Consider the following 18229-nt stretch of genomic DNA (forward strand, 5'->3'; position numbering starts at 1 on the left):
ATTTATTATACAATGTTTTAAAAAACAGCCAAGGCGGCAGTATATTCACTCAGAGCAGTACTACACACATGATTCAAATTAGTTTTTAAAAAAAGACTTTGAATTTTGGCAACTGGTTAGATTATATCTTGACAATCATGGACCATGCGAGAGCAATTTTATCAAGTCCTAGTGGCCCTTCCAGAGTGTTGCCCCTTTTGGATTGAAAAACAATATTAACATGTAAATGCATTATCTGAGTATATGAGCTCCATAACTGAGAAGTTCTTAATTTAATTACTTTCAGATTTAAAATGCATTTGGTCACTTAGCCATGGGCTTTGACCACAATCTGGAAAAAAAGAATAATTTTTGACATCAACCAACTGCACTAGCTGCCGGCTCTGTGACTTACAGTGCAAATGTAGCTCCAGTGTTGATTTGATTCATAATGACTTTGTTATTACCCTGAGTAATAGGATTATGGAGAGTTTCCAAAGGTATAGTCATACTACCCTTTTTCATCAAGAACGGCACATCACAGTCTGATATATTTATTATTGAGTACAATTGAGTGGATCATAGTCCACCCCCCAGTTAGATGCATGGAGTCAAGTACTGTACATATGTATGCATGTATTCATCTAAATGTATAAACAATTGTATGGTATATTATCTACACATATTCATCTGTACATAAATATAAAGTATAAAAAACTTTCCCCCATAAAAATATATAAACAAATGTATTACCTTGAATAATAGGAAAAACAAAAGGGACTATATATTATGGTGGGTACAATCAAATACATTGTTTGGGTGAAAAACAAAGCATGCTTCAATTTCTCTTCCACAAAGAGAATTCCAGCTTGAAAAAAAAGTATTGCATAAAACACAACAGAGATCACGCATTATCTGAAATGCCATAATGTATATTTCTGAATATTAAAAAAGTATCACTTTGATCACACAGAATACATAACTCTCACACATATGCACGATCTATCTACATAAAGAATTTTGATTATAATTGTAAAATCTAATACAAACTAAACTTAAAGAAAGAAAAAAGAATAGACAGAAGGAAAAGTGCAAGGAAAAGGAAGAAAGAAAATTAAGACTATAATAAAGAAAGAGAAAAGAAATATATAAAGAAGTGACTTCCAGCCTTCATCACAAGTATAAATAAATTTAGTAACTCTTCACCCTCTCTAACATCACAAAGATTTATCTCTTCATCCTATATCCCATCTCTTATCTATAAACAAATCCATAAAGCACCATCTTTTCAGTTCTGGTCTCAGCAGAAAGTCCATAAAGAGTAGCCAGAAGGAACAATGTATCTTATTTTAACCTTGATCAAATAAACCAACTTTATATTCCTTCCTTTTACTTCTAACAGTCTTAATCTTTAGTTCATTCAAATATCGTTTATAATATGACGTATCATTGGTACTTAATCCCTGATAAATTGTCAAAGATGTATAAGGGAATATCAAATGTATGCTGGAAATATTCTGAAGGTGAGGGCACTTTTTATCATCTTTGGTGGACTTGTAAGAAAGCTAAGAAATATTGGGAGCAGATACTGTATGTATTACAATTCAAAAGATTCTTAAGATGAACGTGCAATTGAAATCAGAAGTTTCCCTTTTAGGTTTGATGGACAAACAGCTTGAAACAAAATTTGGGATTTTGTTTTTAGCTATGATAACAGTGGCAAGACTTTTGTATGCACAAAGGTGGAAGGACTCACAAATTCATACAATGGAAGAATGGTAATAAATGTAATGGAACTGGCAGAGATGACAAAACTAACTATATTGATTAGACAAAATAATTTGTCTAGTTTTGTTTCTGCGTAGAAACCACTTTTGAGCTTCTGTTTGTAACTGAAAATGATGAAATTTTGATTTTGATTTTGGGATTTGATGATTAGATTGGTATAGATTATGGAAATAGTGTTTATCATAGTTAAAATTAGAGTAAAAGTATTTTTTATTTGAATCTGTGTTGGAGAAAGTTGGAAGTCACTCTTTTTGCTATTTTTTTTCTATTTCTTCCTGCACTTTTTAGTTTTTTTTCTTTATTCTCTCTTTTCTATCTTTTTGCGTTTTATCTGTATATTGAAAATTTAATAAAGTTTCTTTTTTTAAAAAAGAAAAAAATATTGTCATAGGATTTGATTTCTCTTCATTTCTTCTTTGTCCCATCACACAGATTTCTTCAAGGCTTTACCAAGCCTCTTTTGTAAATCCAGTAGGAAAAAATTATCCAGGTCACTTGGTTTGTCATTTGTATTTCCCTTTTAAATTTTAAAACTGCAGCCAATTTCTTTTGTAGATCCTCTTCTAAATCACTCTCTTGGCCTGTCAATTGTAAATCCACTTTCAATACAATTTCTATATTGTCAGATAAAATTTGTTCGACATCTGACATTTCTTCCATAACATCTTTTGGATGTAGCCATAGAAGCAGACATAATCACTGACATCATTACTGACATTGTTCATATTATGGGTACTATTTTCTGATTCCATTCTTCAAACATCTGCTTCAGTATTTTTATTATGTTTGTACCATCTTGCAGGCCTGAAAATCTTTCCTCTACCTAAAAACTTTAGACCCCTTTAGTGTCCAGTTTTTGAAATCATGAAATTCTTTGTCTATGTTATGTCTTGTAAAAACCAAAACAGGATCTATTTCCCATGAGAAGCTGTTTGTACTTTATTATAATTAATTCCCAAATCTTATTGTAAGATTTCAATTTTATCTGGACCCTCAGTCCTTTTATAGCTTTCTAGGATCAAAATCTTATTTAACTTTTTGCTGTTTATTTCAGATTCTTTAAATTCTTAAGCTTATAATTCTTATTCTTTTTTCATTCAGAATTAAAGGCAGCCTTGCCTGGCATTTTCAAACTTGTCATTCTGAAGGTCTCTAATAGCTTAGAAATAGATAATGAGCAATTTCCGAAAGTGAGTAGAAAGTGAGGTTTGTGAACTTAGTATCCTTTAAAAGTCTCCAGCACAGTTGTGAGCAAGATGGCTAATCCCGTCATCTCCCAGCACTCAAACCTGGTCCTGCAGTCTCCTCACAGGCAGTATCTGTCCAGAGCACATGTCGGTGATCCCCCATCATCTCCTTATCTAGAGATGTTATGTCATGAGCCCTGATGGTGAGCAGGAGGGGGCCCCTATCCAGGGGGGAAAACGCATGCGTAGTAGTGAGGAGTTGAGCAGCCATTCAAAGGGACACAGAACAGACCCGCCTTGACTTTGGGGGTTTATCTGTTTGGGGTTTCTCATGCTTCTTCAGCTTGTTAGGATTTTCTGTCTAACATAGCAGTAATAAAACACTAGAGACTTATTCCTCGTCTCAGCATGGTTCCTGACTGTTAGGACAGGTTCCAAGGAACCAGTCTACTCACCAGTTCCTTGGTCTTTGCCATGGTTGTCGGCTCTGCTTTTGGAGAGCTGTCTTCAGTTCACCATACCTCCCCCAGAAGTCCACATATGCACAATCTCTATTTTTCACTTAAAATAGACAAGACAAGATACTTTCCTGGGTATTTTATGTCTAATAAGATGCTTTGGAGATCCCAAAATATTAGAAATGAAAATCAAATCCGGTATTAATACTGGTTCAGCAAAGGCATGTCATGCATGCTTCAATTTAACATGTCAGGTGCTGCAAGGAAGATTATGACCTTTACAAAAATTCTCTGACACATATATAACAATTAAGCATACAGGAACTATTTTTTCCATCACATCTCTACTCATCGTAGCACAAAACAAAGGATTAGAGCTCTTGCTATGAAGTGAAAATGAACCTTGCATCATCCATTAGAATTTTCATAAATCAAATCAGGTCACGTCATTTGGGTCAGTGACAAGTCAGCCTTAAATCTCAGACTCTGTTATCCCTCTAACCTTAAACATTTGTCCACAACTGTGAAGGCTAGATTGCGGCAATCAGATGAATCACTTTACAGCATTAAAAATAAACATTATCACTTTCTCTAGTATCTGCAAACCAAGGTCCTGTTAATAAAAACTATGGATGAGCCAGCAAAACAAAAACCTCATTCACCACGCATATTTTCTGTGAAATTCAGTACATATTTTGTTACTTGCTCTCTCTCTCTCTCTCTCTCTGTGTATTAGACATGTTAATAACAGGGAAAAAAGTGATGTACAAAGCAAGTTTAACAAAATTAAAATACTAAAAGGTAAATAAGAAAAAAGACTGCAAAGAAAAAAAGAAAAGTAAAAAAAATTAAAAGGTATTAAATGTCTGACTTCCCCCCCTTCTGCTAATTTGCAATATTTATAAACATTTAAAAGCCAAACTGTAGGTGATTATATCTGCCATGCTTCATGATGTGTTGCATGTATGGGAAAATTCAGTTTATGTTTTCTCTTCTTCCCTACCAACTGAAAAGCTAATCCTAATTTCACTGAGTAGGAGCTTTTCCCACTGTTAATATGCAGTCCATTCATCAGTTTGCCGTCTCTGTTGCCTTTAGTTTGCTTCTACTGCTCCTGCTGCAAGTTATTTCAATGACCTGACTTTACTTCAAAGTAATGGGTGGGAAAGCCAGGGGAGAGTACAGCTGTTTTTGTGAGTCTATTGTACATTCCAAATGACGGGAATGTCTAAGCTAAATGCATATGTGCACACTTATTGGGACCAAAAAAGTTAAGATGGTGGGTGTGACCCACATAAAAAGAGTTGGGCCTTTGACCGTGTGATCACAGCCAGCAACTTGATTTTTTTTGACACACACCCACCCCTGGAGATGCTCCTGTGTACCCCACATCTCCATGCAAATGCAGGCATTTATGCACATCGGCAAGGCCAGTAAGAGAGTAGATACACATCCCTCCTTCTCCTTCCTCCACTCACATACATGCTCAAAAATTCAGGAGTCTTTCTGATGACATTCTTCCTTCCCTCCTATATTCCCATCCCACTTTTTAAACAGGTGAGCTAAGAAAAATAAGGCCACATATCCAGTAGGTGCCATAAACATATTTTAGGATTATCACTATCATTTTCATATATCCCATTTCACTTCATGGAAACTATGCTACTGAGTTTTGATCATCATGGTTGGGATGGAGTGCTCTGGCCATCCTCAAAAAAGGGCCCCAGGCCATATGTCACCTTGGGGGCTTTAATTGCCTGGTCCTGCTTTCCAGCATGGCTAACACAAATTTTGCTCAGTACTAACATAGTATGAAATCCTAGTACAGAATCCATAATAAGGCAATGGAAACATGAGATTAAATAGTATTAAACTAATGCTTTTGTTCTCAAGTATTAATATGTGCTGCTTTGCCAACTGCATGTTAGCGAGTTTTCAGAATAAATGCTGCCAGACAGATGGTTAAATGACACACAGTTTAATGCTGTGCCTATTCACTCAGAAGCAAATCCATCAGATTTGGTGAGACTTGTTCTGCGGTGACAATGTGTTCTGGAGTATGCTGAATATCAGCAGATTGAAAGCAGGGCACTTGTATCAAGAGAATAAGATCCTTCTAAGTGGGTACTAACATCTCTGCATGTAATAACAAAGGTTTCCCAAATCCCTACTCCAGGTACCCTGTTATTTTACAAACACATCAAAATTAATTCAGACAAGAATAAAGAAACAGGTATGCAACTAGAAGCCAAATACCTGCTGAAACTGGTACTTGTTAATCCACTGCTGTTTTTCAAGTTACATTGGCTGGATCAGGTGTTAACAGTACAGCTAGTTTAACCAGGCTCTATTGACTGTATCACAGCTGATTGGGTTCATACAGCTTACTAAGCCATAAACCACACTTTACAAACCCACAACAGTAGATTCACACATTACCCTAAGCCAAAACCAAGCAAACTAGGTTGTGGTTTAGAACAATGTATGAATTAAGCCATTATAACCATAGGTGTCCATGGCACTGATTCCAAAATGATGAAACTTGTGTCATGACATCATGATACAAGCTCTGCCCTTTTGTATTTATGTCACAATGTCACAGGTAAGTACATAAGGAAGGTCATTTGTCCCCCTCCCAGATATTTATAATGTTAAAGGGAAAGACAGAAACTTTCCTAAAATCTTCAAAACAAGTAGCATATAGTTTTCTGAGGTGAAGGGTATCATCTTAAGAAGAATACATTTAAGACCTTAAACCAGAATGGTTTCTAATGTCGAAAGCCTAGCTTCTAATACATTATCCTTGCAGGGTTCATAACAGCCAATGGCAAAATTATGAAATTAAGGCAGAACACTGACACAGTCTGGCATTGATGGATTTTGTAGTGTTACTGATTTGGTATTCTGGCATCATCCTTTCTTCCCAGCTTTTCAACCCTAAATATAGGGTTCAGTCAGAAATCTTTGCTCTCCTCATTCTTCTCCATGTGAATTCTACATCTTCATGAGCAGATGTATGCAGTATTTCTGTACAATCCCATAAAGCTTTGTAGAACTTTAGAATCTATCTGATAAAGTGTGTAACCTGTCTAGACAACGGCTGAATTCCAAAGAATAAAGGGATAAGTTCCATTGCAAAAGAGAGATTGTCAGTCCCCGCTCCTTCTGTTCATGCAAGTGCCAGTCTGAATCCCAGCCCATGACAAAAGGCAGTGGAAAGGTATAACAGCATCGTATGTCTGCATAAATTATCCTTATTTATTCCTACAGCGACAATCCGATATATTTTTGGTCTTTAGAGATGATGCAGCTCCCCTTGTAACTATGGTGTCAATCAATATCAGAAACAAATGTGGCTGTACCTACTACATTATGTACAGGATTAAGTTCAAGATCAATGACAGTCGTTTGAAAATCTAATCAGGAGGCACCCATTTACCACTCTTTGGAGCATCTGATTGAACTTAAAGCACTTGCCTTGCTTATGCTAGCCTTAAAAACAACACATAAAATACAAAAGGGAAAAGAAAGAAGACAATCACAATATATGTAAGTTTTCAGATCTGTTTGCAGATGTTTTATTGTTCTACATAAAGACTTCAGGTGACTCTTACTGTGCAGCAGAGTTAGCTGGTTGATTTTGGGAAAGTTCCCGTTACATAATAATTCTCTGTTTTATTTTGTTTTTAAAAGAAATGTGTGGCAGCTGTTGTACAGGCCTCACCATTATTATTTTCAGAATTATAAAGGAATGCTATTAATGAAATAGGCTAGATAGTATTTCATTTGTCTGGAGCAGTCCTGGTGCACAGTGGCAGATGTTAATCCTGTGTGAGAAGGAATCAAAGAGGGCAGTTACCCCAGCTGGCACCGATCTAGAATGATTTCCTTGAAAAAAATGGTACTAAATGATCACGGTAATCAGAACAACAATGGAAAGATGAACTGCAAGCATCAAAAGAATGTGAGAAGATGCTCAAATAAGTCTATGTTTCCACCAAGTCTTGAGGCAGCAGTGATGAGACAGGAAGTTCCAACCCCCAAGCATTCTGGGGAAACAAACAAACACAGTATTAGTTTACAGCAGTGCTTCCCAAACCTGGGTAAATTACCCCAAATTGGGTAAAAGTGGGTTTTCTTTGTGTAATGACACAGAAACCCATTACCCAATCACAACAGGGACATTTAAATCAACATAAAGTGTTTTACCTACAATGGGTAAAAAGGACTTTCTGATAAGTGGGTAATGAAGGAAGAAAGTCTGGGAAGCACTGGTTTACAGTGTATAGAGGATAATTCTTTGGAAATTTAAGAGAGACAAGTATAGCCCCAATGTCTTTTAAAATAGCTGTAGATTCTTAAGGCAACCAGAATGAGGATTTATTTTAATCGAGCCCATTAAAGATGTGCATATTCTTTCTCAATTTTAGTGGAGGATGTGGCTGTCTTTAAATCTAAGCACTGTTCAAAGTACAAACAGTAATTAGCCTAACATATTTATCATTCAATATTTAGTTTCTGATTACCATAACTTGTGATTCAGAATTTGAATTTTGGGAAATATAGCACTTTTAGAAGCAAAATATCTAAACATTTTTGCTGTATATTCCTATCAGGAAGAAGAGATCTAAGTTAACAATGTAACACTGCAGCAGCTTCTTTGGTTTTCGGGTATTTGATATGTGGAGTACTTGCTCAACACACTTTTTTCAAGGCAAAAAACCCCCAACTCTAAGTTGCTTAGCTACCAGAGAGGTCATTATGATGGCTGATACTCCAATGCCAAATGCATTCTTGCCCTTGTGCTGAGATGATGCTTGCTCTCAGAACAATTTCAAAATTAAAATTGATACTTCATTGGCAAAAAACCCGTCAGCTACTAAGATATAGGTGGTGTGCCTTTCAAGGTGGAAATGACAGTCAATGGCTTTTCATGCAGGTTTGACCCCCAAAGAGTTCTTAGTTCAGTCATGGCAATCACAAAAGATGAAAGCCAGAGAGAAAACAGATAATATTAAGCTGCTTCCAGACCATTCCACATAGCAGGTTAAGCTGCTTATCTCTCCTGTTTCTCCTGGCTGTTCCTGAAGCTGACTTTAAAAATTCCATTCCAGAATGCAGTGGGGTGTGGAAATGGGGCCAGGTTGGTGGAGTATGGGTAGGTGAACCACAGCTAGCACCGGCCTTGATTGGTCATTCTCCTGCTTCTTGCCCTTCCACGCAGGGAAGGCAAGCCTCATCGGCTTGCTCTGGTATGGGCCAGTCTACCGGTGTCTTCCTCTTCCTTGCAGCAATTGTTACCCTCTCACTGGTTCCTATTCATTTCCTTGGCTTCCCTAGATGTTTGCATAGATAGATGCCTTCACATCCCTTCTATCTCATTTAACACTAACAGAGACCCTTTCTTCTTCTTTTTTTTCCCCTTACTCTATCACCATTGGTCTAACCCTACGGTGATCAAAGTAAAGGAATCAGGATATTCCTTCATTTCCAAATGAAATTGTAGGTCCACAGAAAAGAAGGAAAGAATTGGTAGGTCAGCTTTATAGAAGCAAAGTAGCATTCGCTGAAAATTTGTAGCTTCTTTCCAACATACCTGGCATGCAATTTAAGGATTTTTTTTTTAAGGGAAGGGAAGGTGAAGCTTTGCAGTAATATAACAGAGGATAGGAAAACAAGGGGAGCTTGCTCCACCCAACATGGGAGAAAACAAAAGGGTGCCCCCTGGGAGATGTAAGGATCAAATGGAGTGATGAGCAAGGAAAGTAAATTGATGTAACAAATCCTTGCTGAATCAACTGTAAGACTATCTTTACAATGTTAGCTAGACCAGGATGAAATGCCTGCCCTGGACAGCAACTAGTTGTTGGTGTGAAGGGGGCATACCAGGCATTGTAGCCAATCAGAGCTGGTGCTACTACTGCATTAAAGGAAATGCTGATCCTCTCCTCAGAAAGGTTTTAGGTGGTGGGCAGCGGGGGGGCATTTGCAATGTGCTAGGAGTAGGTGGAAGTGACCCATACCTGCACTCAAGTATGGCAAGTGGCCTTTATTGACAATGGGGCAAGCAAAACGTGTGGATCTGGCCTCAGTCCCAAGTTAATGGTATATGGCAGGCAGCAGAGAGTGAGATGACTAGAAGATACTATAATGTGGTATGTAGATTTTATATCACATTGTCTCTGCTGCTTTATGAGAGTGGAGGTGTGATGATAGGCCAGACATGGTGGTAGGGAAATGTAATGGTTCTACATCTGGAGCACACCAGGTTGCAGAATAATACTTACGAGTTCAATTTTAAGTTGGGAGTTTAGAAAGAGAGTTAATGGGGCCAAAAGGACATATTAAAGTACCTTATTGATCAGCAGACCAAACTGCCAGCGTCAGGGAAATTACACATAAGTGGCTCAGAATGACAAGGAAATAGCTCGGGACTTTAGCATTTGGGAAAAATATATCTTTCTCTCCCTTTCTGTTCCCCACCAGATAAGAATGATTTAAGCAAGATCTGAATATGAAACAGAGAAAGAGGCAGAGGAATTCCAAGGTGTACAAGCTAGTATTATCTTTGGACAGAGAGGTGCTTTTCTCTGGATAACTGATTGGGCAGCAGTGAAATGCTTTCTTGGAACACTTAAACTGTATGTTTAGCTTTATTTTCAAATAAGCTCAAGTAGTACCATACTAGGTATATCGTCAATGATCTCCTCCATCAAAGGAAACCAAACCCAGATAAGCACTGTCCATCAGAAGCCTCCTCACCACTCAGGAGATCTGGTGTGCAATCTATTGCTAAGAAGGAAGTCAGATAACTGAGTTAGCTGTGCAGAAAAACCCAAACTTTAAACACCAGATATATAGCTCAAATAATAGTAGTGAAAGCATTACTATAGGGAATATAAGTAAATCTTGCCCCATAAGCCACTGTAAACTCTTCAGAAATCACAGTTTCAAAGTGCTAAATAAATACGCAAATAACCTATTTAAATAAGTCTGACCTCCAATCATTTTTCTTAATTAAATATATCTCCCCGGTGAATTCCTGGGATTAATTAATTCATATATGGTTGAGCAAATAAACCATGATTTGTTCAACCATGGTTTATTGAAGAAACATTCTTGGCTGAGTTCATATTCATGTACACCCTACCCCACAGTTTACCAACCACAGTGGATAACTTCAGATAACATGCCAAGCAAAAGCCATACCATATTATGGCCTAGTGCAAAGCAGGTTTTAATGCATTTAATTTAATTTAATTTAATTTAATTTGTTCCATGACACACTGGGCTAAAGTTCAGGTAGTAGACATGATTTTATATACATACATACATATGTAGCAACAATGCATCATGGGACTGGGGATGAACTGGGGACTGGGCCTTTGAGGAGAGCGACACACAGAGAAATGTGTTATTTAGTTTGTGTAAGCCCAAAAGCTGTAGTTTTTTTTCCTCTAACCTTGGCTATTATGCCAAGACATGCTCACCTTCAGCCTAGATCACTATCTTCTCAGTCAGATCCAGTAGGATCTTGATGTTCACTTTCATACTGCTGGGAGCTCCAGAGAATGGTATTTGTCATTGAGATAGTTTCATCTGTAGTCTCCTCCAATCCTATTTCACAGTTTATACTTCCATCTTCTTCCTCGGAAGGGATTTCTTCCAAAGGATCCCCTGTTCCTTCTTCCTTAGCGTTAGTGCTCTCGGTGATCTCCCTTTCTTCTGCTACTACAATGGCCAATCCTATTTCACAGTTTATACTTCCATCTTCTTCCTCGGAAGGGATTTCTTCCAAAGGATCCCCTATTCCTTCTTCCTCAACGTTAGTGCTCTCAGTGATCTCCCTTTCTTCTGCTACTACAATGGCCAATCCTATTTCACAGTTTATACTTCCATCTTCTTCCTCGGAAGGGATTTCTTCCAAAGGATCCCCTATTCCTTCTTCCTCAACGTTAGTGCTCTCGGTGATCTCCCTTTCTTCTGCTACTACAACGGCCAATCCTATTTCACAGTTTATACTTCCATCTTCTTCCTCGGAAGGGATTTCTTCCAAAGGCTCCCCTGTTCCTTCTTCCTCAGCATTAGTGCTCTCAGTGATCTCCCTTTCTTCTGCTACTACAATGGCCAATCCTATTTCACAGTTTATACTTCCATCTTCTTCCTCGGAAGGGATTTCTTCCAAAGGATCCCCTATTCCTTCTTCTTCAGCATTAGTGCTCTCAGTGATCTCCCTTTCTGCTACTACAACGGCAAAAAAATCTTCACTCACAGCATTCTCCTGAGTTGATATGTCTTCTGCTGATCTTTCCACCAGAGGTTCTTCTTTATCTTCCAATTTTTCATTGATCTGCGATACTTCTGTTATCAACTGCTGTATCCCTATTAACAGAGCTTCTTCTACATCTGCAAGTGTTATCATTCCTTCTCTCGCCATCTCTTCTCCTGTTTCTGATTCATCATCTTCCTTTTCTTCTTCAGGACTTCCTTCTGCACTTCCTATGATTTCCTTCTGCACTTCCATGTAAAGAAATGTTTCACTTGTTTCAGTCTTGTCAGATACTCCAGTTTGGAGACCAGCTTCATTAGTCATTCCCTGCTTTTTATTATCTCCTCCACCAAATGCTTTTTTTTGTGGCACTGATTGAGGAGTATGTTTTACTTCTGCTATAATCTCTTCTCTCATGGTGACTAACCTTTGTCCTCCAATGATGGTTTCTCTCAGAGATCCTCTGACCACAGAAATCACTTCTCCCTCTACTTCTGAATCTTCCATTCCTGCTTCCCTGCCTTTAGGTACAACTTTAGCTTCTCCCTCCTCTTCAAGTGCAATGTCTACCTCTGCCTTTACAGGTTCTGCCTTCCATTTAACTGCTACCTTGCCTTCTGCCTTCTCTTTAAGCATCCCCACAGCTTCTGCCTCTTTGGCTTCTAATTCCCTTCCAGCTATCACATCAGACTCTGCCTCTACAGTTTCTGCTTTGCCCTTAAGGGTCACCTCAGCTTCTGCTTCTTCAGCATCTAACTCCCCTTTGGGTACCACCTTAGCTTTGACCTGTCCAATTTCTGCCACCCTTTTAAGGATCACCTCAGCTTCTGCTTCTTCAGCATATAACTCCCGTTCAGGTACCACCTCAGCTTCTGCTTCTTCACCATATAAGTCCCTTTCAGGTACCACCTCAGTTTTAAACTGTCCAGTTTCTCCCTCCCTTTTAAGTACCACCTCAGCTACTGCTTCTTCAGCATATAATTCCCCTTTCAGTACCACCTTAGCTTCAACCTGTCCAGTTTCTGCCTTCCTTTTGAGTGTCCCCTCAGCTTCTGCCTCTTTGGCTTCTAATACCCCTTCAGATATCACATCAGCCTCTGCCTTCACAGTTTCTGCCTTTGGTTGAAGTGCTACCTTGCCTTCTGCCTTCTTTTTAAGTGTCCCCTCAGCTTCTGCCCCTTTGACTGCTAATTCCCTTTCAGCTACCACATCAGATTCTGCTTCTATAGTTTCTGCTTTCTCCTTAAGTGTCACCTCAGCTTCTCCTTCTTCAACATCTAACTCCCCTTTACGTTCCACCTTAGCTTTGATGTGTCCAGTTTCTTCCTCCCTTTTAGGTGTCACCCCAGCTTCTGCTTCTTCAGCATCTAAATCCCCTTTAGGTACAACCTTAGCTTTGACCTGTCCAGTTTCTGCTTTCCATGTAATTGTCACCTCAGCTTCTGCTTCTTCAGCATCTAAATCTCTTTTAGGTACAACCTTAGCTTTAACCTGTCCAGTTTCTGCTTTCCATTCAAGTGTCACCTCAGCTTCTGCTTCTTCAGCATATAACTCCCCTTTAGGTGCCACCTTAGCTTTAACCTGTCCAGTTTCTGCTTTCCATTCAAGTGTCACCTCAGCTTCTGCTTCTTCAGCATATAACTCCCCTTTAGGTGCCACCTTAGCTTTAACCTGTCCAGTTTCTGCTTTCCATTCAAGTGTCACCTCAGCTTCTGCTTCTTCAGCATCCAACTCCCCTTTAGGTGCCACCTTAGCTTTGACCTGTCCAGTTTCTGCCTCCCTTTTAAGGGTCACCTCAGTTTCCACTTCTTCGGCATCTAACTCCCCTTTGGGTACCACCTTAGCTTTGACCTGTCCAGTTTCTGCCTCCCTTTTAAGGGTCACCTCAGCTTTCACTTCTTCAGCATCTAACTCCCCTTTGGGTACCACCTTAGTTTTGACCTGTCCAGTTTCTGCTTTCCATTCAAGTGTCACCTCAGCTTCTGCTTCTTCAATATCTAACTCCCCTTTGGGTACCACCTTAGCTTTGACCAGTCCAGTTTCTGACTCCCTTCTAAGGGTCACCTCAGCTTCCACTTCTTCAACATCTAACTCCCCTTTGGGTACCACCTTAGCTTTGACCAGTCCAGTTTCTGCCTCCCTTTTAAGGGTCACCTCAGCTTCCACTTCTTCAGTATCTAACTCCCCTTTGGGTACCACCTTAGCTTTGACCAGTCCAGTTTCTGCCTCCCTTTTAAGGGTCACCTCAGCTTCCACTTCTTCAGCATCTAACTCCCCTTTGGGTACCACCTTAGCTTTGACCTGTCTGGTTTCTGCCTCCCTTTTAAGGGTCACCTCAGCTTCTGCTTCTTCAGCATCTAACTCCCCTTTGGTTACCACCTTAGCTTTGACCTGTCCAGTTTCTGCCTCCCATTTAAGGGTCACCTCAGCTTCCGCTTCTTCAGGATATAACTCTCCTTTGGGTACCACCTTAGCTTTGGCCTGTCCAGTTTCTGCCTCCCTTTTAAGGGTCACCTCAGCTTCCACTTCTTCAGCATATAACTCTCCTTTGGGTACCACCTTAGCTTTGACCTGTCCGGTTTCTGCCTCCCTTTTAAGGGTCACCTCAGCTTCTGCTACTTCAGCATCTAACTCCCCTTTAGGTGCCACCTTAGCTTTGACCTGTCTGGTTTCTGCCTCCCTTTTAAGGGTCACCTCAGCTTCTGCTACTTCAGCATCTAACTCCCCTTTAGGTGCCACCTTAGCTTTAACCTGTCCAGTTTCTGCTTTCCATTCAAGTGTGACCTCAGCTTCTGCTTCTTCAGCATCTAACTCCCCTTTAGGTGCCACCTTAGCTTTGACCTGTCCGGTTTCTGCCTCCCTTTTAAGGGTCACCTCAGCTTCCACTTCTTCAGCATCTAACTCCCCTTTGGGTACCACCTTAGCTTTGACCTCTCCAGTTTCTGCCTCCCTTTTAAGGGTCACCTCAGTTTCTGCTTTTTCAGCATCTAACTCCCCTTTAGGTGCCACCTTAGCTTTAACCTGTCCAGTTTCTGCTTTCCATTCAGGTGTCATGTCAGCTTCTGTCTCTGCAGCTTCTATCTCCCCTTTAGGTCCCACCTCAGCTTTGGCCTCACCAGTTTCTGCCTTCCTTTTAAGTGCCATGTCTCCTTCTACCTCCCATTGAAATTCCACTTTTTCTCCTACCTCTCCTTTCCCTACCTTCCCTTTAATTTTAACTTCTCTTCCTGCCTCATCAGTTTCTGCCTCTCCTTTAAGTCCCATCTCAGCATCTCCCTCTTCAGCTTCTGCCTTTCCTCTGAGTGCTATATGCTCTTCTTCAATCATTTTCTTTCTTTGAGGCAATCCTTTCATTTCTCTCTCTGAATCTTCAGCCCACATCTCTCCTTTTGCCTTTTCCTTCCCTGCTGATTCTTCAGTCAGCAATGCCTCATCTTCTAAGCTGGTTTCAGTAAAAAGCCCTTCTTTCTCAATGTCCAGTTTCTCTTCTAGAGGTACAGTTTTGGACATTCGCCTCTCTTCAGTCTCTCTTTGTTTAGCTTCTCTTTCCATAGATTGTACTACATCCTTTCCTTCTTGGGCTGTTGGCTCAGTCACCACAATATCTTTTTCTGCTGTTTGTCTGTCTTTCTCCCTTTCAGGATATGGTTTGCCTGCTGCCTTCTTTTCCTCGGTCATTTTCAAGGGTTCTTCTTCTGCTAAAATAACCCTTTCAGTTTCATGGTCAAGGAAGGCCTCTTCTACCCCAGGTTCTATTTTCTTGAGGGCTAAATCTTCTGTAGATATAGCTTTCATCCCATTCACATCTAGAGGTGCTTGGTATAACTCTTCATCCCATCTGGACGAAATACCTTGGATTATTTCTTCTGTCTCAGGTGGAACTTCACTTAATGCCTTTTCTGAAGCAATTGCTTTTTCATCTCTGGAGAGAGCATCTCCCACTTTTAATGTTGGTGTTCTAAGTCCTGCTTCCATAAGGGACTTGGGGCTCAATTCATATTTTCCCTCCTCTATATTTTCATCTTCCCTCAAAAACACATCATCTTTTCTTTGCTTTTCCATTATGTGATCTTTTTTCCCAGCCTCTGCTTCACGTGTTTTCTCCTGAAAAGTTACCTTTTCTTCAGGTTCTGCTTTTCCCACCTTTTCTTGTACCTCTGCCATAGTGATCTTTTCTATAGATGTTGCCTCCAAAGCTTCTTTTGTCTGATATTCTCCTTTCCCTTTTTTTTTTGCTTCATATATGTCTCTTTCCATTGCCTCAGTTCCTCCTAATTCTCTCGTCTTTAAAACTTTTGATGCCTCAGTTACTTCTGTACTTTCTTCTGCCTCAGGGGCCTGCCATTGCACACGTTCTTCTCTTTTAGTGGCTCTTAGCTTCTTAGTAAAATCAGTGTCTTCAACTTCTTCCTCTTCTGACTGGAATCCCCCTAGAACCTCCTCTTTTGGAGCAACTTCATGTTTTATGGCCATTCCCTCTGCTTTTGCCACTTCCTCTGCTTTTGCCCTCTCAGATGATTTTTCTTCCTTGGATGTTATTGCTTTTTCTGATTCTATCGTTTTTTTCTCCCATTCTGTTTTTTCTGCCACAAGTTCAGGCTTTACTGCCTGGTCTGCTCTGAGACTTGCTAGCAATTCTTCTGTTAGAGCTGCTTCTTTGGGGCCTTCCCCATCTACAAGCTCCTCTTCCTCAAGTCCTCTTTCCTTGCCCACCATCTGTCTCTCTTCCTTCATTTGCTTTTCAGCCTTCTGTGATTCAATCCTTCTTGACTGTTTTGCCAAGGAATCTCCATCTGGTACTATTAAAATAAGCACAGTATGAGTTGTAATTGTGACAACTTTGTCAGTGTGGCATTTAAAAAAATACATTGACATACTGTATATTTCACCTGCCCTTGTTGGCTCAGCCAGTTTGAATGGATAGCTATTGGTGGCTTTGCTTCTTGGATTAACCTGAGAGCAGCTGATTTGTGAAGGATGCTGCAGTACAATGGTAAACTGGACAAGGTAATTTTCTAGCCCCACATTATTCTACATAAGTTAAGAGAGAAGAGTGTTATGGACCCTTGCTCTACTATGGCTCATTATTAGTCTACTTTGCATGCTGCCTAGTATTCCTCCTACACTACTAACTTTGCTGCTGCTTCTTTTACACATAACATTGTCAGCAAAGCCTTCCTTTTCCAAGAGAACTGACTATTACAAAGTATTGAAAAAGAATGGCCATATCACTGAAGTTGGAGAACAAAAATGGTAAATCAGTAAGAAGCTCTTCGGTGCAGAAGACGTCCATGAAAAGAAAACAGTTTCAGGAGATTAGAATTATAGGAATAGAAAGATTTGGAAATGTATTAAATCAAACATTAAAGGTCAGTGTGTACACACACATATACCAGAATGATATACCTTGAAAACAAATGTGGCCCTACATCAAAATACCTGGGAATTTATTCTAAAATCAATGTGTCTAAAATATACCTTAGACACATTATATTCTAACCACTAGAAAGTAAGCCTGGTCTTAGTTGCTGAAATGAAGTTATTGGCCACCTCTCCACAGTTTTGTGTCTATATAACTTCAAATACAAGCATAAGCATGGATTGAATATCTAACATAATTAGTTATTTCCACAAATTGTAATGTTTCTAAGAATTTCTTTCCAAAAATTCTAATATTCTATACCCCCTGGTCTATCATAAAACTATTCCTAGCTTTAAAAAAAAGGTTACTGAAATACATTTATAAATATGCATTTTAGTATATATGAATGTGACTTTTCATATAGTTAAAACAAGTACATTAAAAATGCAGTTTAGTAGGAAACAAGAAATAACCATTTGAGACTAAGAACAGGGTGTCTGCAGGGGGTTAAAAAGTTAAGATGGGAGCCAAAACCCACAATCAAAGCTACACCCCTTTTTATGTTTGTTGTGTGACACATGTAAAAAACAGGCAGATCTTCGATCAAATGGTTACTGCTACCATCCTGATTTTTTGATCCCTACTTGCAAATGTATCTGACCAAAAATCCATCTAACTGCTTTCTATAAATATCAGCAGAACAACTTAGGATCCAGTCTGGAAGAATTGTAAGGAACAATAAAATATTCTGATCTGGATGGGAGTAAATCACCATTTTGTGAAGCCAGAAAAAAGGCAACAGAAAAATTAAGAGTGTGCCTTATTAGCATGTATCACAGAAAAATAGTGTTAATATTCTGTTTGAGAATAATAAGCCCTAATTTATTTGGGATTTGGATTTTACTTTTCCCACCGATTTCAGTGAGAATTATGTGTAACAGGTAATGCAGGACTACAGATAAACATAATGTCCAATGGCCTTTGATGGGATTTATTTCTGGATTGTTGCCTAATTCTGTTTACACTAGAGTCTTTCCTTTAATTGGAAATACTATACAAGCTCTCAATGTACTCATTATTAATTATACTCAATAAATTGTCTTCTAAAAAATTAAAGGATTAAGGAAAATATTATAATGGAATCTATAAGAAGACAGATTCTTATAGGCTTTTCTAACCTGTATGC

The 18229-nt window shown here is 39.2% G+C and overlaps 1 protein-coding gene and 1 long non-coding RNA gene across 2 annotated transcripts in view; both read right to left on the reverse strand.

Moving 5' to 3' along the window:
• Positions 1–6962: 6962 nt before the first annotated feature.
• Positions 6963–11223, reverse strand: LOC134494891 (uncharacterized). Its single transcript, XR_010067718.1, has 2 exons — positions 10903–11223; positions 6963–7461 (listed from the first exon to the last, which is right to left on the reverse strand). It is a non-coding gene; the product is annotated as an uncharacterized LOC134494891 (long non-coding RNA).
• Positions 11224–11240: 17 nt separating this feature from the next.
• ERICH3 (glutamate rich 3) overlaps positions 11241–18229 on the reverse strand; it is a gene marked incomplete at its 3' end in the record, with an annotated part of 55050 nt that continues 48061 nt past the window's right edge. The window contains exon 14 of the mRNA XM_063299861.1: positions 11241–16480. Coding sequence (XP_063155931.1) covers positions 11241–16480 — 5240 coding nt within the window. The remainder of the gene's footprint in view (positions 16481–18229) is intronic.

This window comes from Candoia aspera, chromosome 3, assembly GCF_035149785.1.
Source record: "Candoia aspera isolate rCanAsp1 chromosome 3, rCanAsp1.hap2, whole genome shotgun sequence".
Taxonomy (NCBI): Eukaryota; Metazoa; Chordata; class Lepidosauria; order Squamata; family Boidae; genus Candoia; species Candoia aspera.